We start from the raw sequence: 24,881 nt of genomic DNA, 5'->3' as shown, positions 1-24,881 counted from the left end.
TTCACTCTATTGCCAATTTAAATGCTGCTGTATACTCTGTGTATCATGGCTACTTTCCCAGTTATTTTGAAAATTTGCACAGGGTAAGGGGATTTTAAAAGTTCTCAAAAACATGAAATATTCCTCTACAGTAGCCATACCGCACGATGTCCAGGTGAAAGGCAGGTATCTGCACCATTAAAAAGGTGCACCTGTGGTGCCTGCATCCCTGCTGCTGGCAGTAAGGTGATGGTTGCATTGCATCTGAAGGCTGAGCCCTTCCTGGGAGTGGTCGGGGAGGGCTCGGGCTGGTCCGCGTTGAAGGTCAGCCTAGAGCAGGACAGCAGCTCCCGGCGATTTGGCGAGAGCTTCCAGTCGCCGCCTGCTCCTTTGGCCATTGCTCTCCACAGACGCAGAAGAGTGTCGCGGCGCCGTCTGTAGGCGCTGTGATGAACACTTTACACGTGCAGTCTCGTTTCATCCTTCCAGTAGGTTTGCGAAAGTATATGGTTTCCATTTTTACAGAAGAGGAAAAACTGCAACTCATAGTCCCAAGTCATTTGCCAAAACTGCTAATTGACCTAGGTATTTTCTGCCACAATGGGCTGCCTTCCATTTTAAAAGGTCTGTTTTTTTCTGAAAAAGACCTGGCTTATATAAGCATTCTAATAAGAGTTGAGGTCGTCAAATACAGTGGTAGGTAGTATTTTGGGCAGGCACAGTCAGCAGGAAGTGTTGCTTTCTTTTGTGGGTGGCCCCGAGACTTGAGAAGAGTGAGGTCTTGGGAGTTACACAGGGTTGGTGTGCAGTGGAGCAGTCAGCTGCCGGATCTGGCTTAGTGTCCCTTTCCTGGCATTTTGAAACAAGCTGCTTTTGTTTGGGGATTCAGGAACCTAATAATTTTTAAAATAGCCCTAGATGGGAACTTCCTAAAATGATCATCAAAAATTATTTGGTAAGATTTTTCTTTTAAAGTTTGGAAATATATTCTAGAAAATTAGGCTCCTCCTCAGTTTGAGAAGCTAAGCTATTTCCTAACATCTTCTTGACTTAGAATGAAAGCAGAGCTTTTGAGAGATTCTGGCCTCTGGCTCTTGTTTGAGAGTTGGAGCTAGAGGTCTGGCTTGGCCCTTTATGTTGGGTAGTGTTCTTTGTCCAGACATCTCAGGGGATGGGAGTAGCACAGGCTGATCGTGTTGCCTTACCCAGCTTCTCTCTGCTGCATCCTCAGGACTTTAAGTACAGTAATAGTTTATAACCAAGTCACTGGGTTCTAGAAAACATTTTAGAGTAGTGGGAGGGCATGTAGGAAATTCTTTTTAGTTTGAGGATTCCCATACCAAAGTTAAAAAAAAAAAATCCCCCCCGCCCCCTGCCAAAATAGCGATAGGTAATGTGCTTTTTCTGCTCACTGAAATGTAGGGCAGCAAAGCTATTTACTGATTCAGTAATATTTTAAAGCAACTGTGTATGTTTTAAAACTAAGAATGGTGATTTGAATTTTAAAAATAATAGCAAATATATTGAGAAGACAGGTTATGTATTCATCTTTGAAATACTTCAGGTTTATATGGAGTCACATTCAGTAGCAGCTTTCTGGGCCCCAAGAGTGTAGCCTGAACACTGGTAACCACTGACAGGAGTCATTGGTCATGAATAAGACTGTTACCAGTAGATCTGCAATGCAGGAGACCCGGGTTCAGTCCCTGGTTTGGGAAGATCTGCTGGAGAGGGAAACGGCAGCTCACTCCAGTGTTCTTGCCTGGAAAATCCCAGGGATGGTGGTGCCTATGGGGTCGCAAAGAGTTGGACGCGACTGAGTGACTTCACTCGCCAGCAGATCTGCCTCCTAAGTCAAAATTTTCTTGGTGTGCTTAGCATGCTGAAGTGGCTCAGTCACTCTCTAAAAATATAGCATTTCTCTAAATGGTTCCCAGCACTGAGTTCAATTTCAGAGATTCTTTATTGTCTGGATCCCTTTTTATAAAGTTGCTTATACAGGCAGGTCTTTCGTCTACCTTGATAGCAGTAGCCACAGTGGAATAAATTTTTGTTTTGTTTTTTTTTGTTTGTTTGTTTTGGAAATGTGGCTTTATGTCTGACATTTTATAGACGCGCTAGAGATGATGATGATGGCTAAGCAGCTCTCGTTTGGTAGCAGATGGACAGATGAGTTATTTCTCGCTCTTGGGACCTCCATGGCACCTCTTTGCATCCCCCTGGTTGTTGGAAATATGTGCTCCTGCCCTCTCTCAAGGCCATATATGGGAAGTCTGAGAACAGGGCATGTATTTCCAGGCTTCCTGTGCTAAGTGCTGAGGCCAAAAATGAGAAGGCATTTTCTTTTTAAGTATATGTGTATCAGTATCTCCAATCCTCAATTTCTTTTTCTGTAGAATGAGAATAATAATTTTAGCTTCAGAGTCATGATGATCAAATGAATATTATAAGCTGTATAAAACACATGGCATAGTATTACGGAAGCATAGTACCTGGCATACAACATTCAGTGAATTTTAACATTTTAGAGCATACAGAAGCGTGTTGCCTTCAAAATAAGAAATGTGGTTTGTTAGATGTCAGAAGAGCCAGTAATTAAGTGCTTAACTTTGTGAATAAAGATGAGATTTCTCTCCTTTCTTCACTTAAGCAATTAATTAAGCTTTTAACTACTCAGATATGTCTTTTGAACTAGTATAACCAATTATTGTAGTCCCTATTGTCCCCTAATTTCAAGAATCAGGAGTTTATGCTTTGGCTGTCCTTAGTGGAAACATTGTGTCTTTTTATCCTGAAAATCCCTGACATCCACTACCAGAGATAGGCCTCCTGTTCTGGGCACGGCCCACCTCCTCATTAAACTTTGCCCACTGGTCTCAGGCCATAGCACTGTAGAAGACCCTGTAAGTCCTGCAGCACTTACAGTTTTTAATCACTAATTTGACACTGATATTTTGTGTGGAGTTGTTACTGATCTTTCTAAGTTCTGTGTTCATTGCCTCTATACTTTGTGGACACTGCATATTTTAAAAGGAAAACCATAGGCTCAGAGTCAGGAAGGAACTGGGTGTGGTTGCCAGCTCATCCAGTTACTAGTTTTGTGGCCCCAGGCAGGTTAAACTCCTTGTTTGTAAAAGGAAAGTAATGAGAACTTCCTTCCAAGGTTAATGCATGGATCATTGAACCAAATAAACATGATTTAGTGTGTATCCAGCTATGCTTCCTGTCAATCTTTTCATCCCCTTGCCTGGCACAGTCAGTCATTCAGTACCCGGAGTATCCAGCATCTCAGTAAGTGTTGAATGAATGATGAAAGAATGAAAATCAGGACTGGAATGTGCCATTCTTACTCTGAAGGGAAAGATTAGAAATGGATGACACAGTTCTTTCTGTAGTAGTTAGCATGTGGTAGTTTTTAGTGTATTTTCTCACTGATCAAAACAATCAGTGTTTTGCATAGATACACAGGTTGTTAGTATATACTTATGTTAGTGGTGGTCTTCTGCCAAATATTTTAAGTGGCAGGAAAGAATGATCCAGTGAGTTACTATTTGTTTGTATGTTTTGGGTGCAAATAGCATTGTTTAAGCATGTTGAATTGTATCTAGACCATTTTTTCCAAACCCAACCCACACTCATTGGAAATCTTGTGATAGTTGCCAGATGGGCAGTGACCATTTGAGGAAAACTATTGTTGGGCTCATGTCTTACTTGGAAAAGAGTTTAATTCCTATCCACAGACAGCTATCAGACCAAGATGGAGTATCCCCGGTGTGCTGTTTCTGAAATGCCAAAGACTGCACGCTGATAGAGCAGCTGAGTCGCAGAAGCTCATCTCTCACTCCCTTTCCCCAGACCATAGAGTCTAACTGGCGGTGTGGGCGGCACAACCTGCAGCGGATTCAGTGCCGCTCTGAGAACAGCAAAGGCGTCTACTGCTTACAGTACGACGACGAGAAAATTATCAGCGGCCTGCGAGACAATTCCATTAAGGTAAATGACTGCATTTGGTATGCGTTATTTTTAGAACTGTGGCTACATGTTAGACGCTAGATGTAAAGTCTCCATTTCCTCCTGATTGGTTTTTATCTCTTTCACTCAGTCTTGGCAGCTGTCTGCCCTCTACTAACACTAGACCCCTGGATCCTCTCACTTCTTTCCCTTCCCGAAGCACATTCACTCGCTGTATTCTGTATTTAGGTGCAAGTAGAGAATATTCCAGTATCACAGGGCTCTTGGTTACTTTGCTAGCTGGCGAAAGTGTTGCTAACTTGCACATAAATCAAGAGTCATTGCCTTTTATGGTTTCTGTGAAAGGCTAAGTTGGTAACACAAAGAATGATAGAGCAGTTTATGTTGTTTTTATGCACGTTTCAGTAGTAGATAAACTGGATCATTTCTTTGTTTAAGGTTTAATGGCGCTAACGAATTTTTTTCATATTGTTTGTAGCTTATTTTCTCATATTTAAGAAAATGTGTGATTTTTTAACTTCTGGTTATAATTTGCATATGCTCTTTTGGTGTAAAGTTCTGTGAGTTTTGATAAGCATAGATAGTTGTACAACCATAACGGTAATCAGGGTCCAGAACAGTTCTGCCATCCCCCAGATTCTTGGTCCTGCTTCTTTGTGTTCACCTGTTTTGTTCCTCAGGCGCTGACAACTACTGATCTTCTTTTTTCCTGTCCCTATAATTTTGCCTTCTTGAGAATGTCCTGTAAATGGACTCACATAGTAAAACCTTTTGCGTCTAGGTTTTTATACTTAGCATTGTTCTTGAGAGTCTGCTGCATTGTGGCATTTAACAGTAGTTGACTCCTTATCATTGCTGAGTGGCATTCCTTTTCATGGTTACACCACAGTGTGTTTATCCATTTACCTATTGAAGGACATTTGTGTTTATAGTTTTTCACAATTACGAATAGAGAGAGCCGCTGTAAACATATGCATGCATGTTTTTTGTGAGAACATACTATCACAATTTGCATTGGCCATTTGTAGTTAACTTTAGGAACACTGCAAATTATGATAGTGTTTTTACAAGGGAAGAAAGAGGTGAAAGTGCTAGTCAGTCACTCAGTCGTGTCTGACTCTTTGTGACCTCGTGGATTGTAGCCCGCCAGGCTCCTCCATCCTTGGAATTCCCCAGGCAAGGGAGTGGGGATTCCCTTTTCCAGGAGATCTTCCTGACCCAGGAATTGAACCCAGGTCTCCTGCATTGCAGGCAGATTCTTTACAATCTGAACCACCAGGGAAGCTCCGAGAAATAGGTCCACAAGAATCTATTTTTAACAATACATTCTTCGAAGAAAATCACTTCCCATCTTTCCCATTATTTGTGAACAGTCTCAAAAACTTGGAAACCACTGGAGAGATCAAAAGAAGGGAGAAAAACAACACTCAGCGTATAGATCCAACTGTCACCATTTTACTTCCTTTTAATCTTTGCTTTAAAACATACATCGTGTTTATGTCACTACATGGATGACTTTTAGTCTGATTTTTCGAAAAACATAACTTAATAAAGCATTGTATTTTCTCATTAAAAACTCTCCATAATTTTCTGTGAAATTTTTGTAAGATGCTGAACATTTTTCATCTTAAATTTTTCATAAACAATGTCATGGGTTGAAGGGTGTGCATTCTTAAAGACTCTTAATACTGTCATATTGTTTTCCAGAGGGCGAGCCGACTCTTTTTGCAGAGTTTATTTAAAAATTCTCTTTATATAAGGCCGCTAAGTATAATGGATGCAGGAGTTACGGGGACAGAGTAACCAAATAGTACCTCTGTTCTGGAGTTGTTCAGTATCGCCTCTTCCCCTCTTGCCATTTGCCACCTGTTGGATGTTTAATGCTCTGATTTGCTAGAACACAGCTTTGTTTTGTTTTGTGATTCAGAAAATAAGGTGAGATAACAACATTTATCAGAATGTGATATACTAAATTACTGTTTGTGGTTGATCTTGTCTCAATAGATTTGGGATAAAACCAGCTTGGAATGTTTGAAAGTGTTAACGGGCCACACTGGCTCTGTCCTGTGTCTCCAGTATGATGAACGTGTCATTGTTACTGGCTCTTCAGACTCCACAGTGAGGTGAGGATATGGCTTCACTCGTCTGAACTTGTATACCTTCCATGAGAAGACTGAGGTTCATACCCTCTTCTGCAATAAAGTACACGCATACCATGTATATGTTTTTTTATGCTCTATTTAAAAACCACTTTTGGTATAGCTGCATTAGAGCAAAATAGACAGGAAAGCTAACTTTGTTTAAGTAGGTCCTATTCCCATTACCATACATTACAGAGATGGCAACCTGCTTTCCTGTAAAAGCACATTACCTCATATCAAGCTAGCTTTTCCCCGGAGACCATGCTCCAGACGGTAGAGGAAGGAGGCAGGGTGTTGCAGGAGTGTGATGGGTAGGTAGTAACCTACGGATACTAGAAGGACTCGGAGGCAGTTATTTGCAGCACTTTAAATAATGTGCCAGATATTTTGTATGATGATTTCCTGTTGAATTCTCACGGAAACCTTTCCAAATAGGTGAATAGTATCTTCTTTTATATAGGTGTAGTTTGGGGAAACCGAGGCCAGAGAGGCAAATAATTTACTCATATAGTTAATTTTGAGCCTTGCGTTTTTATTATTCAAGACTGTGTTGATATTATGTAGCTTTTCCAGTAGTGGAGGCTCCAGTTCTCAGATGCCATCAACAAGGCCCAGGTGATGAAGACAGAAGTGGCAGTGTTCTGTAGTAGAAGGGAAGCTGAGGTCGCTGGTTGGGATTGAGAGTAGAAAGGAAACCTTACTTGGATCTACTCCTAAACCCCTGGGACAAGGACGTTTTTCACTCCAGATAGTTTTGGATTTTGGTGTAGTGATGAGTTCACCAGAGCCTAGAGATAATACGGTACAGCCTCAGCTGGAATGCTGGTAGCCAGAGAAAGGCCTGCCGGTAGCCAGAGAAAGGCCTGCCGGTAGCCAGAGAAAGGCCTGCCGGTAGCCAGAGAAAGGCCTGCCAGTAGCCGGAGAAAGGCCTGCCATGTGGAGGAAAGGAAATGCCTCTCCTAGGGTGAGTCAGAGACTTGAAGAGGGTTGTTTTACAGGCACACCTAAGAGATAGAGATAGTTGCCAGCACGCCTATATCCTTTGCCTGACTCGGGGCTTCAGGCTGCTCCTGCCGACACAGATCATGTCTCAGCCCCAGAAACATGAATCTTCCTCCTCTCCTCCACACGAACTTGTACCCTTAGGAGTTTGGGGTTACAGAAAAGTTGTGACGTGACGGATTGCCCCTAAGAACCCCGTCCCTCAAGGTTAAAGGAGCTGGAGATGCTGACTTTGTCCATAAAGCGGTCGGGTAAATAGCCTGGTGTGGTGATTGAGGAGACACCATGACTTACAGTCTCCAGTTTGCAGTGGATAAATAATAGACTCAGAAGCTTGCCAAAGGTCATAAAGAACCTCATGCTTGAAACCCAGCCACCAAGCCATCTTCTCTGTCATCTTGGGCTCATTGCAAAGCCCAAGGATGTCTTGAATCGTTTTTTGTCACCAGCACAAGCCTGCAAACACCATCCCTGAATACCTGGGCAGAACTGACCTTTTTGAAACCATCTGAACATTTCTTCGCATGTAGAAAAATTGCTTCTGGGGGCTCCTTTTAAGCATGGTGTCAGGTCCCAGTCACCAAGTACATGTGAAGTCCACACTTCCCCAGCCTGCTCTTAGAGTTAGTACTAATAGTGGGCCCAGAGCACAGACTCTGGAGTCTCTTCCTGGTTGTCTCAGTAATTAAGCATTGTGCTCTTCTGTTCTGCTTTAGAGTCTGGGATGTGAACACGGGCGAAGTTTTGAACACGTTAATCCACCACAACGAGGCTGTGCTCCACTTGCGCTTCAGCAACGGGCTGATGGTGACCTGCTCCAAGGACCGCTCCATCGCCGTGTGGGACATGGCCTCTGCCACCGACATCACTCTGCGCCGGGTCCTTGTCGGCCACCGGGCTGCTGTCAACGTCGTGGACTTTGACGACAAGTACATAGTGTCTGCCTCTGGGGACAGGACCATCAAAGTGAGTATGTCCACAGTGAGAACTCTGTTTATTGCCATCCCTTCTGCACATAGAGAAGACCGAGGTGGTTTCCACCAGCCTCACATCTGGCAAGATCCCGATTCTCCTCCATTTGTGCTTGTGAGACATCAAGGCGTGCTCATTCTTTGTTTCTGGAGTCATAGGCAAGGTCTGAGAAGAGGATCACGGGCAGTCCTCTGTCTCAGGAAAGGAAATTGTTACTGTTGATGACCTTTCCATGGGGAGAGAACTCCCTGCGGGACACGTGTTGCGTGCTGGGTGCTTCCCACCACTGCCTCACTCCACCCTCTCAGCACTCTTGTTGAGCCACGTTTTACAGATGGACTGGGCTGGAGACCACCACACAGCTAGTCAGTGGCAGAGCTGAAATTTGATTTATTCACCTAACCTTGAGAGCCTGACGTATCATCGACCCTGGGCTCGATGCTGAAGATTCAGTGTTGGGCAAGACATGTCCCTGCCTCCAAGGAGCTCAACATGTGGTGTAAGGCAGGCATGTGATAAGCAGTTGTAGTCCGGGTGATCCGTCAGACACAGTAAATGCAGTGCTGATTGCAGTATCCTTGTGAACTTTTAAAACGTTTAGCTTTCCTTTTATTCTTATAGCAGCCTTATTGAGATATAATTCACGTACCATAAGATTTATTATTGTAAAGCATACCATTCAGTGATTTAGTATATTCATAGTGGTGTTTGACTCTCACTAGTTTCAGAATATTTTCATCACCCTCCGTAAAAAACCTCATGCCTGTTAGCGGTCACCCGCTATTCTCTTCCTCTGATCCCTGGCTACTTTCTGTCTGTAGATCTGCCTATTGTAGATGTTTAAGGCAGATGTAATCGTATGTTACGTGTGGCGTTTTGTGTCTGGCCTCTTTGAGGGAGTGAGGTGTTTTCAGGGTTCAGCCATGTGCTTTGTGGCGTGCATCAGAGCTTCACTCCTTGTGGTGACTAAGTGAACTTCTGTGTGCGGACCTTCCACGTTGTGCGCATTCATTCATTGGTTCATGAGTATTTTGATTGTCTACACATTCTATCTATTATAAATAATGCTGCCATAAATACTTGTGTGCACATTTTTTGCAAGTACATATATTTTTAGTTGTCTTGGGATGTTAACTCTGTGTTGAACATTTTGAGGAACTGTCAAACTGTTTTCCAAAATGACTCATCAGAAACCTTCCTTTTATGACGTATACTGGCCAGCATTCTAGTATCTGGTTCCACACATCAAGACTAGATTGCATCAAACTTCAGATTGGATAGCCTGGAAGCTGAAAAACTAGGATTTGTGGCAACTCATTCATCACTCAATCACACCAATTTGTGCAGGACCAGTGTCTGCAAGCCAAGAGGGTTTGGGCCCTATTATAAAACAGATGTTGCATAATATCAGCCCAGATATTTCTCCATATCCTCACTAACACGTGTGGGTGTGTATGTGTGTGTCTTTTTTATTATAGCCATCCTAGAAGGTGTTCAGTATTATATCTGCAGTTTTGCTTTCCATTTTCCTAATGACTAATGATGTTGAGCATCTGTTCATGTACTTATTGACCATTTTTATAAGTTCTTTGAAGAAACATCTACTTAAATCTTTTGCTCATTTCAAAGCTTAGATTATTTGTCTTTTTATTATTCGGCTGCAAAAGTTCTTTACATATTCTGGTTACAAGTCCCTTATCAGATAAAGTTTAAAATTTCTTATTTTATTTTTTGGCTATGGGGGCGGTCTTTGTTGCTGCACGCGGAGTTTCTCTCGCTGCAGTAAGCAGGAGCCACTCTTTGTTGCGTTGCACAGGCTCCTTATTGTGGTGGCTTCTCTTGTTGCGGAGCACAGGCTCTGGTGCACGGGCTTGTTGCTCCGCGGCTCGTGGGATCTTCCCCAACCAACGATCAAAGCGGTGTCCCTTGCATTGCAAGGTGGATTCCTAACCACTGGAAGAAAGTGAAAACAGGGAAGCCCGTTTTCACTTTCTTGATAGCATCCTTTGAAACACTTAACTTGGATGAAATTCAGCTTACCAGTTTCTTGTTGTTGTTGTTACCTGTACTTTTGCTGTCGTATCTGAGAAGTTGCCTAGCACAAGGCCACAGGGATTTACTCTTGTTTTCTTCTGAGGGTTATAGTTTCAGTTCCTTCATTTAGGTCATTGATCCATGTTGAAGTAAATATTTGTATACGGTGTGACACGGGGATTCAACTTCACCCTTCTACCTCTGGATATCTAGTCATCCCATCCAACTACAAATGCAGCTAATAAAATAATTCAGGGCACATTGGTTGCTTTGTGTCTCATTTGGCCTGTATTAAGTGTGTTTGTGGACATATGAGTCTTGCAGACAGCTTCACAAAAGGGGGATTATTTATTTCACATACATAATATTAGGAGTGGTGTGTCAAAACAAATGGAGCTGTTTGAGAAACTCTGCTGGAAAAGAGGAGGATGTAAAAGGTGAAGCCTTTTCACATCAGTTACATTGGGTTTGACATGTCAGCTGGCATAAAAACAAAATCTGGCCCAAACCCTTCCCTGCTAGGCAAATGAATGTTGGAGGCCTCCAGAAGTTCTCTTTGAGAAGATCTCAGGGTCTGGAGACCTCAGCTCCCTCACTGCAGCTCCCTCGCTCCACAGCCGAGAGAGCGCTGTGCTCTCCAGCCTGTTCCCCAGCCTCCGCAGCAGAGTTCCTAGCCAAGTGTTTTGGTCGTTCTTAGCAGCTCTGCTTTTGTTCTAAGGTATCTTGTCGAGAGTTTCTCCGCATCCATTCTTGACAGTATTGCTAATTGCCTGCAGGTCTGGAGCACGAGCACCTGTGAGTTTGTCCGCACTCTGAATGGGCACAAGCGTGGCATTGCCTGCCTCCAGTACCGGGACCGGCTGGTTGTCAGCGGGTCATCAGACAATACCATAAGGTGGGTAGAAGCGGCTGTGCCGACACGGTGGGCTCATTGTTGCCACCACGTTGACGTCTCTCTCAGTCCTAATGCTCAAAAGACTTGGTCTGGGGGCTGCTTCAGATAAGCAAACTTCAGGTAATTTTTCTATGTGTGTCTGGCTCTGCATACTAGAGTGGGTGAATTGTGTATGTCCTGGGTGTTCCTGCAAGATTCCCCCAGTGCACAGGGTTTTACAACCTCACCTCCACCCAAAATTGCTCGCTACCCAAATGCCTCAGAACAGAGCCTGATGCTCTGCTTCCCTCACCTGTGAGCTCCTGCCTCTCTCCCCAACCGATGGGAGTGTCATCAGTTCCTGTTTAGTCGTTATCTCCCTTTTTTCTCCCCAACGCTCGTTGTCCTTGCTTTCTAATTAATATGCCTATCCTTAAATACTTTTTATTGTATTAAAAACTTTCCTCAAATATCTACTTAATTATCCCAGGTCTTTTTTTCACTATCCCAACATCTGCTGCTAACTTTTATAAACAAATTGGCTGTTCGAGCAAAATATGGATTCGGTTCAAGATTTTTTAAAAAAAAAAAGAAGGAAAGCAGATACAATATAGCTATAACTGCCAAGAGTTTTCTTTACCATTTTAAGTGTGCAGATATCATAAAAGTCCGTTGACAGTTTGAATCTGCGTTCTGTTGCATTCTTTGTGCTTTGCATTATGTAATATTTCTGCAATAAACAATCCATAACTTCCTCACTGGAATCTCTCAGCTTTTGCAAAATAATGTGCATTGCTGTCTAGTTTAAGGAAGGGAACGTCTGGAGTCATAGGGGCAGTGCTGACTGGCTGTCTTCACAGTGGGTGAGGAAGCCACCCTCACTGATTGTTGAGAGCTGTTGCTTAGGATAGGACAGTCATTGGATGTGTGACAGGAGCTACTGGGCTGTACTACCGGAGGCTAGGAAAACATCAGTATAGATTTGATGGCTTTGTGCATGTTAGTTTATTGTGATTTCTTTTTTTCAAATAATGTAGACATATCAGTGGTAATAGAAAAAAACCTCTTATTTCCAGAATTGTTACATAAATCATATACAGAGAAAAGGGCTGCATGTAGTCAGTGGCTTCATATTTCTAAGACATATACCCAGTGAGAGATGCCCACTGTGCCCTGGGTAGCCTGAGGTTGCAGTCTGTTGTAGGAAGAGGATGTCCCTAAGCTAATCGGGAGAGGAGACCACCAGCTGGTCCACTGATCCTAATCACAGTGGGCCTCATGGCCTCCAGGCTTCAAGTGCCTGGGTTGGAAGCCTAACCCTCTGGGCCATCTCTCCCATCTCCCCTACACCCATATGCTTTTTCTTCTTTACAGCCTACAATCCTCATCTCCCCCAGAAAAATCCTTCCCAGATCATTTGACTCCTTGGTTTCATCAATTCAGACTTTACTAGAATGCCTAGGAACTAAACATAATTGAAATTTCTTGTTTGTTGGTCTTATTGAAATAATAACAACATGATTTTTAAAAGTTTCAAACTATATAAAATGAAATACAGTGAAAAGTAAGGCTTCTTCCCAAGTTCTTAAAAAATACCCGAATAAGATACACACATGTGTCTTTGAATGTGTGTAATGTGGCAGGAGTGAAACAGAAATAAGGGCTCCCAGGACGGCGAAGATGGTGTGGATAGTGTGGTCATGTGCGAGGCTGGCTCATAGAGCTCTGTTTTTCACTGAAGGCTGTGGGACATTGAATGTGGTGCCTGTTTGAGAGTCCTCGAGGGACATGAAGAATTAGTCCGATGCATCCGGTTTGATAACAAGAGGATTGTCAGCGGGGCCTATGATGGGTATGTGTTTCAGATTTTCAAATGGCACAGCCATAACTATATGAAGAGGAACAGGAAGTACTGCTTATGAAGCAGCCGTGTATTGCCGGGCCCTGTGTTAGGTGTTAATATTTCCTTCGTAATGGTGGATGGCAGGTGTGACACCACTTGATGTGTGGGGACACTCAGGCCCAGAGAATGAACTAAGCTTTTGCTTTTAACCATTATCGTAAACTGAAGGGAGTAGCTTAGGCTGTGCGGAAATTCAGTTCTTTGTCCCAGCCCGAAATTAAACCAGGCTTTTTTGTGTGTGTATGGTGAGTTCGGTGATAAATTTCTTTTTCCCCTTTTGGTACATCCTCTTTAAAAAGCCGCATGACTTTTAAAATGAGCAAATGGCAACCATAGACCTTTCAAGATGACCTTATATATACTTCACTGAGTGAGTTGGTATGTTCATACTCCTATTATTAACTTTCAGCGTTTGCTTAGTGTGGAGAAAGGTATCCTTGGAATTTCACCAAGAGCCCTAGCTTCTGTCAGTGGCACCTACTCAGCCTTAGAGAGCCCCCTGATGAATGAATTTGGTGACACAGATTATCAAGTCAGGAATTGAATTTAGATAACGTGAAGTTGTTTTCTTGTATCCCCTCAAGTAATAGTTCTTCACCATTTCAGCAATTCTGAGAATGTGTAGGTCCTTATTTCTTCCAAAGCAAGTGTAATTGGTTTAAATACCTTGTCAAAACATCAGCAGGTTCCCCACTATCTTTTAATATAGGCAGTTCAAATGCACTCCTTTTTGTCAAGGAGATGCTTGACGGTGTGTAAAACCTTAACTTTCCCACTCATTGTGATCTCATTCTCCTTTCTAGGAAAATCAAAGTTTGGGACTTGCAAGCTGCTCTCGACCCCCGAGCCCCAGCAAGCACGTTGTGTCTGCGCACATTGGTGGTATGTGATCTGTTGGGATGGGAAGTGCTTCCCTGTGCTGGCAGGTGGCCACCTGCAGAGAGACCTCCCGAGCCCATCACAGGAAAGCTTCTACGTCTCACAGCGCTCCTTCTGCCAAATGGACTCTTCCGTTAGTTTAGGCAAAGTCAGAGACGATTTTACACTCATAGCACTGCGAGCTCTTTCCTCGGGAGTGTTAACCCAGCTTAAATGTGAAAGCAGGCCTCCTCATTTGTAGATGGACTGGTTTCCTCCTGGAGCGTGAAGCATTTCCTGTCTGCAGGTTTGGGAGATTTCCTAATACGGGTGTCTGTGGCTGGGTTGTGTTTCACAACACAGCACGTTTTGTATGTTATGGTGAACTTTCCCCCCAATCTGCATTCTAGGCATTATTGCTGGCATACAGGAATACTTGTTTTTATATGTTCGTTTTATTTTAGCAAGCTTATTAGCAAGCTTACTTCACCAGGCTCATTATTTCTAATAATCTGTTTGCTTTTCTTGTATTTTTGAGGAGACAGTTGTCTGAAAATATGGATTGATTTTTCTTATTTTTAATAGTTCTAGCTTCTATTTCTTCCCTTCTTGTGTTGACTAGAACATGCAGAACTTTAGTCAGGGCCATTCCTGTTTCCTTCTTGATGTTAATAGGAGTACTTCTGATATTTCACCATTAATTCCGATGTTGGCTGTGGTTTGAGATAGGTATGCTTGGTCATGTTAAAAACACTATCCTTCTGGGCTTAGTTTTTACAGTGTATCAAGAATAGGTATTAATATTGTTGCGAGACGATCAGGCAGTTTTTCTTCTTTGACATATTAATGGGCCAGAATCTAGAATACAAAGTTAAAGAAAACCCTTGATGTAGAAGCAGAATATTTGTTCCTTGGGTGAAGGGCAAAGCTCAGTAAGCTCTGGATACTTATTTAGGAAACCTGGATAAGGAGCTGTATTTTTAGCCTGTGCCAGCTCCCTGCTAATGAGATAAGAGGGATTGTCAAGGGCTCGTTTTATTCATCAAGCTGATGTGTTTCCCAGGAACACTCTGGACGTGTGTTTCGGCTACAGTTTGATGAATTTCAGATCATCAGCAGCTCGCACGATGACACGATTTTGATTTGGGATTTCTTAAATGTGCCTCCCAGTGCCCAGAATGAGACCCGTTCTCCCTCCAGAACATACACTTACATCTCCAGATAACAGTCTGCACTTTACCCGTCTCAGGTGAGTACTTCCCCACTTTTAACTTGGCTGGTGGAGTCCGCCTTCCCTTTGGGGAAGTAATAGAAACCAAGGTGGCTAGGCTTTATTGGAGGCATCAGCTTTGCCGAGTTCTAGTACAGAACTCTAGTTTAGTTCTGGTATCATTATGGTCACATCAAAATAAAGTCTGAATCAGAGTTCTGATTATTGCAGGTTTTTGTATTGCCAGAAACTATGGTTCCTGTTTTTAAAACCGTTTCCCAGGTCATACCAACTTAATACCAGTAAAAATCCCCCAGTCTGTCAATCTGTTTTGCAATACAAGGATCTTCTTTTTCTCTTTCTTTCCTGTCTTTCAGTTGTATGTTTAAAACAAAAAATCACCATCAACCAAACTCTTAAAACTACCTCTCCTTCCTCCCATTACAGTCCACCCACCACCGCCATTCCCTGAAGGAGGAGTCAAAGAAGGGTGTTTGTTGAGGGAGCCCCTAAAACTCACTTTTTATCCATTAGACTTGGCAGGTGCCCTGGAGAGTTCTTTGCCCTGGTTACAGGCAGACTTAGAGCCATTCTAACCATGGATGATGGCCTGTTTTGATTACAAAGGTTATCCGTTAATAGAGGGTGAGAAGCCTTCCTTGGCTGTGTCCTTGGAACCGATGATCACGTTCATCTGGAGCAGTAATCCCAACTGCGAATTCCGCAAGGCGGCCTCTGCTTTCTGTGCACATTAAACTTTGTAGATTGAAGAAACAATGTTGTGTGTATTGTACTACCACGTATGTAAAGACTGTGTTAATAAAATTCATATTTATGTACATTACTTAGTGCTTAGTAGCTTTTCATCATTGTATATTTTTCTACTTATTGAATATTAGAAATGTAAAGAAAGTCCATGTGTAGAATTGTGACATTTGTTGGTGAAAAGATAGGGAATCACTGGTTTATAGATCACTAAGTTTACATCTTTTCAAATACTCCTTATTTCTGCTCCAGGAAGTTTGACTTACTCAAGGGTCAGCAAACTACAGTGAGAGGCCAGATTTGACCCTCTGCCCAATCTTCTTTATCCTTAGCACAGCAGTTTAAGAATAGTGTTTTGCACTTTAAATACTTTGAAAAACTTAACAGTATTATTTTAAGACATGTGAAAATTATGTAAAATTCAAATTCCAGTGCCCATAAATAGTTTTATTGGAAACAGTCATGTCTGTGTCTGTGAAACCAGGAGTTTCAACATCTAGCTCTTACCTTCTGTCCTGTATACGCTCTCCCTCCCCAGCCACAGCTATTGTCTGTGGCTTTTTTCGTGCTTCAGTGGCAGAATTGAGTAGTAGTTGCAACAGAGACCATGTGGCTGATAGCCATCTAAAATCTGTACACATTCTGACCTTTTCAGGAAAGTATGCTGACCTCTGGTCTTGCCCCATTGCATCTGTTAGTGGGAAGCCAGGGGTCTGCATCAGAAATGGCCAATGTGTTTCTTCTTCGTGCCAGCTCAGTTTGAGCAGCAGTGCCTGGTTGGAGTTCTGCTGGTCAGTAGGAGGGATGACGGGACCCCTCGTGGACCCAGGAGGACTCAGTGCCACCACAGTTGGCTCTGCCTCCTTGCCTGCAGGAGCTGAGCCACGGTGGTGACCCCTAAGTCACATATATCATTGCGGTTCCTGGTCTCAGGTGTGTTCCTGCTGAATCTTGTGATAATGGCCATCTCCCTCGCTGCTTTCTCTCTGGATAGATTCTTTACAAGTCAGCTGAGAAATTCACATGCCACACTTTTTACATGTATTAAATTACAGGAAATTATAGAGGAAGAAGGCAAGGATCTCTTGAATGCTTGCTCATCCCTGCCTCAGCCTTCCCTCCTCCAAAGACAAAGAAGTACATGGGGAAGGAGGAATGGACCTGGATGAAAACTGGCTTCCTCCTTCCTTCCTGGGGTTTTCTCCTCCCTCTTCAGCCCACCCTTGATCCTGCTACCAACTGTGGTTGTCTTCGCCCTGCCTCTGCCCTTCACTCGCTCCCTGTAGCCTTCAGGAACAAGGCTTGGCTAGGACTAGCTACCGGGAGTTTCACCCTCTAGCTCTTCCCTTCTGTCCTCTTTGCCCTCCCCCACCCCCGCCACTCATTCTTCCCTCCCAAAAACCCAGCGCTCCAATCAGACTGAATTCTGTCCCGTTCCCCTCATGACTCCTCAGACCTCTGGACCCTGGCTCCCCTTGCTTGCCTTGTCAGGGCTTTGTAGAGACCAGCACGTCACCTTCTCTCCTTCACCTGGTCTGACTTGGTTTATTCTTTGGCGTTGAAATGGTGTGCACGCCTGTCTCTCACAAGGCTGTGGCGCTCCTTTTTGTTCTGGAGCCCCAGTGTCTAACCCCGCACAGTGCCCCGTGAGCGCTCACTGGCATTGGTTGGCCACGTATGAAATCTTTGTGCCCTTTCTCCTCAGCCAACCAGAATCTGACCATAAATAAATAAGTCTGCATAAGAAAGTGCAGTGTAATCATACAGTCACCTTCCGCAAATGTAAAGAGAATAACTGAGTAAGAAATTGGAATAAATTGTCCAAACTAGCATAGTCAAAGTACTAGATATATTCTTCACATACACAGGTGCCCATATGTACATGTCTCCCTCTGCCCTTTCCCTTTGCTAATCTCCATTTTTGTTTTTGAAGCAATTTTATTGAGGTGTGATTTTTATAAAACAGATTGTACCCACTTAAAGTATACTGTGTGACAAATTTGCTTACCCCTGCAACTTCCTCCACAGTCCAGATAAGAACGCTTTTATCACCCCCAGAGGTTCCCTTGCGTCCTGGAGTCAGAACCTGACCCCACCGTAGCCTTACCGAACACTGACCTCTCTTTCACTAGGTTCGTTTCCATTTTCCACAGTTGGACCATCCACTTTGGTAGTGATGAGCCATATGTAGCTCTTAAGCTCGAGAAATGTGTCCAGTTTGATTTAAGAACTGAGCTTTTAATTACATTTAAATTGAATTGGATTTTTAATTACATTTAATCATACTTCATTTAAACTTAAAACGGCTACATGTAGCTAGGGACTACCATGTTTGGACCAGCATCGTTGTGAGAGCTTAGCTTTGACACTGAGGTCTTTGATCTTTTTAGAGTTAATTTTTGTATATAGTGTGAGGTGAGAATATCATTGTTCTTGTTTTGTATACAGCCATCTAGTCATTCCAGCTCTGTTGGGTTAAGAGACTATCCTCTTCCCATTGAATTGCTTCAGTACGCTGTCAAAAAGTCAGCTCCCCACTTGTTTGTAGTTGCTTTACTGGCCTCTGTTCTGTTCTGTGATCTATGGCTATCCTGTGGCCAACACCACACTGTACAATAAGTCAACTTTAAAAACATTGTTTTGATTCTTTTAGGTCCTTTTGGTTTTCATACTCATTTTTGAATGAAATTGTCAAATTCTATGAAGATTATGGGATTATGATCAGAACCGCATTGAGTCTAAAGATCATTTTGGGGAGAGAATGTTGAGTCTTCTGACCCATAAGCCCAGTATATCTCTTGATCATTTAAGTCTTCTTCAGTTTCTCTTGAGCAGGGTCTTGGCAGTTCTTAGTGTGAAGTCTTGCACATCCTTTGTTAAGTTGACTCCATTCTTAACTTCCATTCTAAGCTATACATTTCTCTCTCTGCGTTGCTTTTGTTGTATCCCAGTGCCTCTGCCTTTATTTTTCCCATGTTGGAGACGTGCGTAAAACAGAACACAGACAGCTCCAGCTGTGCCAGAGCTGAGATGGACTGGGTCGGAGGAGTGGGTGGATCACCCAGCAGCTTAAATGCATCTCTTTGGCAGTTTTGAAATGTGCCACTCTGCCAGAGAAGCACATGACACACTCTAAGACGTCAGCAGTGTGTTTTCTCCCTGCTCTGGCATATTTGATAGATGAATTATAGAGCATAGTAAACCTTCACAAATTGGACAGCTTTTACAGACGTCACGAAACTGCCCTGAAACATGGTTCCTTTGATTGAGAGATGGAATAATGATCACCAGGGCTCGCTGTCTCATTGGCTCTGGTGGAAAGAAAACTGAGGTGTTACTTCTTCTAGTCCCTCCCCTCACCCCTTTTCTGGGAGCCTAAGAACAACTGCGTTGTTGTGATCCACAATTACAAATCAGTGGAAATATCTTATCTGCTTTTTAAGCAGCACAAGCATTGAAACCTCAAATGTGTTTGTCTCTTCAAAGTGAACTACTTTTGACAACTTTGGCAGTCAACTTTATAAACTTCATTGCTCTTTTCCAAGTTCTTTTCATTTATTGTAACAAGGAAAAATTACTACCATGTGATACTGTAAGATTTATGCATAATAAGAAGCACTACCATAATGATGATTTAACCTTGCAGTAAGATATTTACCCCTAAAATATAAGGTAAGAGTATTTCTGTGTAGGGAAATTAAGCAGTAGATTTATTTGCTGAGTCATTTTTTAAAAAATTACTGACTTCTAAGAGCTATGTATGCAGTAGCTCTCTTTTTTATTAGAAGACAATATAGGATCATTATTTGGAAATTAGTAAAAGTTGGTAAGCCAAAAGAAGAGAATAAGTTCCTTGGTTTGCTATTGTTAACTCCTTTGTATGTAGCCTTTCAGGCTTTTAAAAATTGTGGTTGATAACTGTGCTGCTCTCCCCCACCCTCCCTTATTGTGAAATTATTGCCTGTTAGCAAGGTCACTGTTTATCTAAATTATTGTTCCTAATGGCAAAATAAAATTTGATTGTTTGGATATGGCCCTGTTATATATTTATATTTTCCTCCCAGCGTTTAGCTATTATAAAACACATTGCCATGATTCTTTCAGCTTAGTCTTTGCCCAACCCTTTATTACCTTTGGATAGAATTCTAGAAATGTCTGCAGTGTCTAGGTTGAAAGGTATGATATTTAAAGACCTTTGATACTTAGAGTTACCCTGCAGAAGAGTTACATCTGTTGACATTCCCACTAGTAGCATTTGAGAGTGCTGACTTCTAATCTCTGAGTGTTAATATTTTTAAAGTAATTCAAGTACTGTTCATTCCCTTTATGGGGAAAATAGTGGCAGATGAAGTTGAATCTGTGTTGAATTCATTGAGAAACTTATTAGGATTCTTGGTCTTGGTGAAAATCACCAACCTTTTAGGAAAATTGCCTTTAAATAGTATATAAGCTTTAAAAACAAATCAAAAGCTTTAAAAAACAACCCCCCACCCCTTTTTCTTTCTGCTTTACGCCATAGAGTTTTAGACCTAAAGGCGACTTAGATCTTCCAGGCCAATGGTTTGGTGCAGTGTTTGGAAAGGATTGTAACTTACTAGTGGTTGTGAAATCATTTCAGTGGATTTTGACTTTGGGTGAAATTTAGGATATAAAGTGCCAACCTGCATTGTTCATAGTAATGATAAGTATTGTTTCATGAATGTTCTGCTTAGTGTGTGTGTGTGTGTTTATGTACATGGGTGAATGTAGAGATTGTGATTAAAACATGTTCCTCACTCAAGGTCATGTGTGCTAAGTTGCTTCAGTTGTGTCCAACTCTTTGTGACCCCTTGGACTGTAGCCCGCCAGGCTGCTCTGTCCATGGGATTCTCCAGGCAAGAATACTGGAGTGGGTTGCCATTTCCTCCTCCAGGGAAGCCTCCCAACTCAGGGACTGAACCCTTGTCTCTCCTGCATTGGCAGGCAGGCTCTTTATCGCTAGCGCCACCTGGGTAGCTCACTCAAGTTCATGGTCAAAAAAAATGGAGACCATTCAGTTGCCTCCCCCTCTGCATTGTTTTCCTCTTATAAATGATTTATTTCCAAAAGAAGGAATTCCTGACTATTAGCATTCTATTTAGAATGCATACTTTAGGGGCTTCCCTGGTGACCCAGTGGCTGAGACTCCACACTGCCAACGCAGGGGGCCTGGGTTCCATCCCTGGTTGGGGAACTAGACCCCACACGCTGCAGCTGAGACCCCAGCGCAGCCAGTTTTGTTTGTTTGTTTGTTTAAAGAAGGAATACTTTATTAACTAGTTTATTGATATTTACATATTTTTTGTTTTACTGTGACAGATAAAGGCTCTTGGTCTGTCACAAGAGAGGCCCTGGTGGGCTCTGGGTGGCGTAAGTGTAAGATAATGCTAAGCACACAATGTAACTTTGAGCATATGTCCCATGCATGACTTTAAGCAGCAGTGTGAAAAGTGGAAGGGCGTAGGGTCAGGCATCTCCTTGAATCCCCTCTGTCACTTAAGCTAATGCTTTTTTTCCCCTTGAAGTCTATTTTATTTGCAATGTTGTGTTAATTTGTGCCGTACAGCAAAGTGACTGAGTTATACACGTAAATATATTTTTTTATATATTCTTTTCCATCACGGTTTATCCCAGGATATAAGGGCTGATGCTTTAAACTAAATAATGTTTCTGACCCGCAGTTCTCTCATTTGTTAAGTGAGTATAATAGTTGCTCCCTCATAAGTTTGTTGTGAGGTTTAAATAAATGTGATGCCTGGTATGTAGTATGCTCAAAACAGTTTGCAGCTTCTGTTTTGATGCTGATTATTTGACAATCAGTGTTAACGTGTGCACAGCAATGTACGTGTCTTTGTGGAGATGAATGGGCTGTGATATATATGTTCACATCCAACCAGAATATCCATCCATGCTCCCTTTGGTTTTTTTGTTTGTTTGTTTGTGTTTGTTTTTTTCAGGGTTTCCTAGTCTTGAACTACTGGCTACACGGCTACCAAATGCCTAAGGGAGTTCTTCACAGCTGAGTTAGGCTGGAATTGGTTCTAGACGCTGGGCAGATGCAAAGCAGCCTAACTCTTCAAGTACCGGCATTTCTCACCTCCGATTCCGGCCTCTGCTTTGAGAAGGATACCTTAGCCTCACCGACTTTCAGTAGTACAGAAGCCCACTTCCTCCCCCTACCAGTGAAAACAAATCTAAAGCTTCAAATGTAAATTTTTCATATGAGAGGAACGTAAAGTCTGTTTTGCAGAAGTAAATCGACCGTCAAGAGAAGACTTGGCCTCTAATTTATATTGCTTTGCACTTTGGTCTGATATTAAGAAACGGCATTCTTCGGTGAAATTTTGGGTGCCAAACACCTACCCAGAATGTCCAGGGCTTTCCTTTTCAGAAGTTAGCATTCTCCTTTTGACCGTCCAAGTCATGATGAATTCTGACTTGTATTAGGAACATGTTGGACAATGGAAACATTTCTCTGGATTGATTAATATTTTTTTGGATTATACTTCCTTTCTGTACCAATTTCTTTTAATTTAAAGAACTATAAGCCAGGTTATATTCTCTGCCAACAGGTGATATAGCTCCTTTTCTGTTAACTGTTCTCTGTGCCCGCCACCATCTCCTGATATTCAGTAGAGTAACACCTTCACATGTGTGCTTGCCTCCTGATTTAAAATACTGTGTCCGCATGTAGATATAATGTACATAACAGTTTAACCTCAAGGTTGCTCGAGTCAGGGCCCCCGTGCCTGAGACACTAATGCACAGTGTGTTCGCACTTAGCCATGGGCTGGGCTCAAGAACCCGCTCCCAGGGTCGGTGGGGATGACCTAGAACCCTTCCTGCAGTATTCATACAGAGTTTTTATTTTGTCATTGTCATGGTGCGTGGGGGGGGGGTGTGTGTGTGTCAGCGGGAATCTTGTTTTAAGATGTGATTTCTGAAGTTGAACGCGAAATGCTTTGTCTGTCGTGCAGCATACACAATAAGAGAGGTACCGTGAATGCTTCTGTAGTTCTTTCCTCATCAGTGCTCCTCCGTACTCGTGGTTACTTCCCGCGGCATTCATCTGGTTTCTCATCCCAGGTCACGCTCTGTGTGTTAGTAGCCCTGGAAAGGGAAGGGCGAGACAGCCCTGCTCACTGGCTGTCCCACCTCCGGGGTTTGTGCCTCCTGCCCCGCTCGGGTTGGTGGCAGGGCCCATTTGTGTGTTGGAGCCCGGGTTCCAGGTCAGGCTGGTTCAGGGGCCTGTCTTGAGTGGAAGAGTCCTCCCAGGCGGTGTGAAGCCTCAGGCTCACGAACCCCATCCCTGTCGTCCCTGGTGCCTGCTGCCGCGGCCCCAGCAAGCTCCCCTGGCTCCCAGGCGCTCCACAGCGGGAATGTGTGAATGGGACCGTCACACTGACCTGCGGGGAAAGGACGGTGGTGTCCGGTCGGCCCTGCTTTTCCCTTGTCCGGTATTAGGTTTTGATTTGCCCTTTGCCACTGTTTCCAAAGATCAAGGAAGGTCGCTAACATTTTCAAGGACCAATGAGAACCTCCTGTTAACCTCTTCCCGTGAGAGCACACTCTCCCTCTGGGGGAAGGTACCTGAGCTCTGCTTTGTCCTTTTGCATTAAGAACGGTGTGGGGATCAACGTGTGTGTCTGTGATTGCTTATTGGGTTGGTTTGTTTTTTTGTTTTCCTTTGTCCTTTTAAAAAATAACATCCTTCTCTCGTACACGTTATTAAGTTAATTTCTATTTTTGAGGAGTCTCAAAGTATAAAAAAATACGTCTCCATTCATCCGGTGGATGTGTGAGCCTGAGGGTGGTGATTCCACTAGTTGTCTTCACTGACCCGCTCTTCGTCCTACAGCTTTCACAGCAGACTGGGTAGGAGAGCCGGGGTGGGGCCGAGGGGAGGGGAGGAGGCGGTGCTTCTGAACGGATGGACTTCCTGTTGTTTTGCATGTTTAATATAGAAGTTCCTGTTCCTTGGGAGATCATGGCCTTTGAATATGCACACAACCTTGAATTGTGCCTACTAAATTATAGCAGGGGACTTTGGCACCCAAGGAATTCTGACTTTCTGGGATTATAGTAGTAATTCCCAGCCGTACTCTGGACTTTATTTTGCTAACCATAATTGAGCAACTGTAAATTACTGCTATATTAATGTTTTAAAGCACTGGGATAGTCTAATTCTAACTTGTAATTAATTATGTTTGCCAATTATCTGTTTGAAATAAATTTGTGTCTGAACAGCTATTAAAACTGTTAAATTGTACAGATATTATTCATGACAGCTTTGTACTGTGGAATGTGCTTAATAAAAAACAAAGTTTGACCTTTGTCCAATAAATTGCTAAGTAATGTCAATAAATCAAGTATGAGTATTACGCAGTACACCTGATCTGGCTTCATGCAATTGTTATTTCAGCTACTAATTCAAAGCCAATACTGTATTAATAAAGTGTTGCAATACTATGATGTTCTGTTAAGAAATTCCCGCCCCCCCCCAAAAAAAACCAACTGTTAACATGCTGTCAGTAATTCAGTGACATACAGTTAAAGTTTGTAGATTAAAAAAATAAAGAAAGAAACGTCTACTTTGTACCATGAGGTTGAAGGCAAAGTACTCTTTTTTGGCCTGTGAGAACTGGTATGAGATAATGCCTATCTCTGCCTAGGGACCTTTTCCTGAAAGCCGACTTTAACCTCAGGAGCTGGAGGCTGGTTCAGATCTCCTCCCCAGCTAATATGCTTCCCACAAATGCTTAATTGCTTCAAAAGTTACTGTGAGAATGGTCCCTTAAATGTGCCCAAGGGCTCAGAGTGGGAGTGGATCCTCTGAATCCAGGGGGTTGGGGGGCACGTACAGTTAAGTTGCAGCCCTTTAAGGGACATGAAATTGTCTTTCCTTTTGGCAGATCAACACATTACTGAGGACTAGAGCCGAAGGAAGACAGTATCTTCAGGAGTCCTGAGTAGTTGCAGAGCTTTCCTGATAACTAGCTCAGTTGTTTATTTGGACTTTGTTGAGATGAAATTAGAGTAATTAGACACAGCTTTGCTCCCACTCATTTTTCTTGTAAAAATTTTTTGGACGGGGGAGCCTGGTGGGCTGCCATCTATGGAGTCGCACAGAGTCGGACACAACTGAAGTGACTT

General features: G+C 42.8%; 1 protein-coding gene across 27 annotated transcripts in view; it reads left to right on the top strand.

The window, feature by feature from the left end:
* Nucleotides 1–24,332, top strand: part of FBXW11 (F-box and WD repeat domain containing 11) — a 130,755-nt gene extending 106,423 nt beyond the window's left edge. For 11 of the 27 annotated variants that reach the window (XM_069556034.1, XM_069556048.1, XM_069556028.1 and 8 more), the window contains 8 exons: nucleotides 3,835–3,972; nucleotides 5,956–6,074; nucleotides 7,811–8,060; nucleotides 10,877–10,995; nucleotides 12,716–12,826; nucleotides 13,681–13,759; nucleotides 14,799–14,984; nucleotides 21,686–24,332. In XM_069556034.1, the coding sequence (XP_069412135.1) occupies nucleotides 3,835–3,972; nucleotides 5,956–6,074; nucleotides 7,811–8,060; nucleotides 10,877–10,995; nucleotides 12,716–12,826; nucleotides 13,681–13,759; nucleotides 14,799–14,960 (978 nt within the window). In that variant the 3' untranslated portion in view covers nucleotides 14,961–14,984; nucleotides 21,686–24,332. Of the gene's footprint in view, nucleotides 1–3,834; nucleotides 3,973–5,955; nucleotides 6,075–7,810; nucleotides 8,061–10,876; nucleotides 10,996–12,715; nucleotides 12,827–13,680; nucleotides 13,760–14,798; nucleotides 14,985–15,479; nucleotides 15,790–21,685 lie in introns of those variants that run through there. The other 16 variants (XM_069556035.1, XM_069556049.1, XM_069556025.1 and 13 more) reach the window with 2 other exon arrangements.
* The last annotated feature ends 549 nt before the right edge of the window (nucleotides 24,333–24,881 follow it).

The sequence above is a fragment of the Ovis canadensis genome, chromosome 16 (assembly GCF_042477335.2).
Source record: "Ovis canadensis isolate MfBH-ARS-UI-01 breed Bighorn chromosome 16, ARS-UI_OviCan_v2, whole genome shotgun sequence".
Classification (NCBI taxonomy): domain Eukaryota; kingdom Metazoa; phylum Chordata; class Mammalia; order Artiodactyla; family Bovidae; genus Ovis; species Ovis canadensis.
The sequence above is the reverse complement of the archived record's forward strand: the minus strand, read 5'-3'. Positions and strand labels throughout refer to the sequence as shown.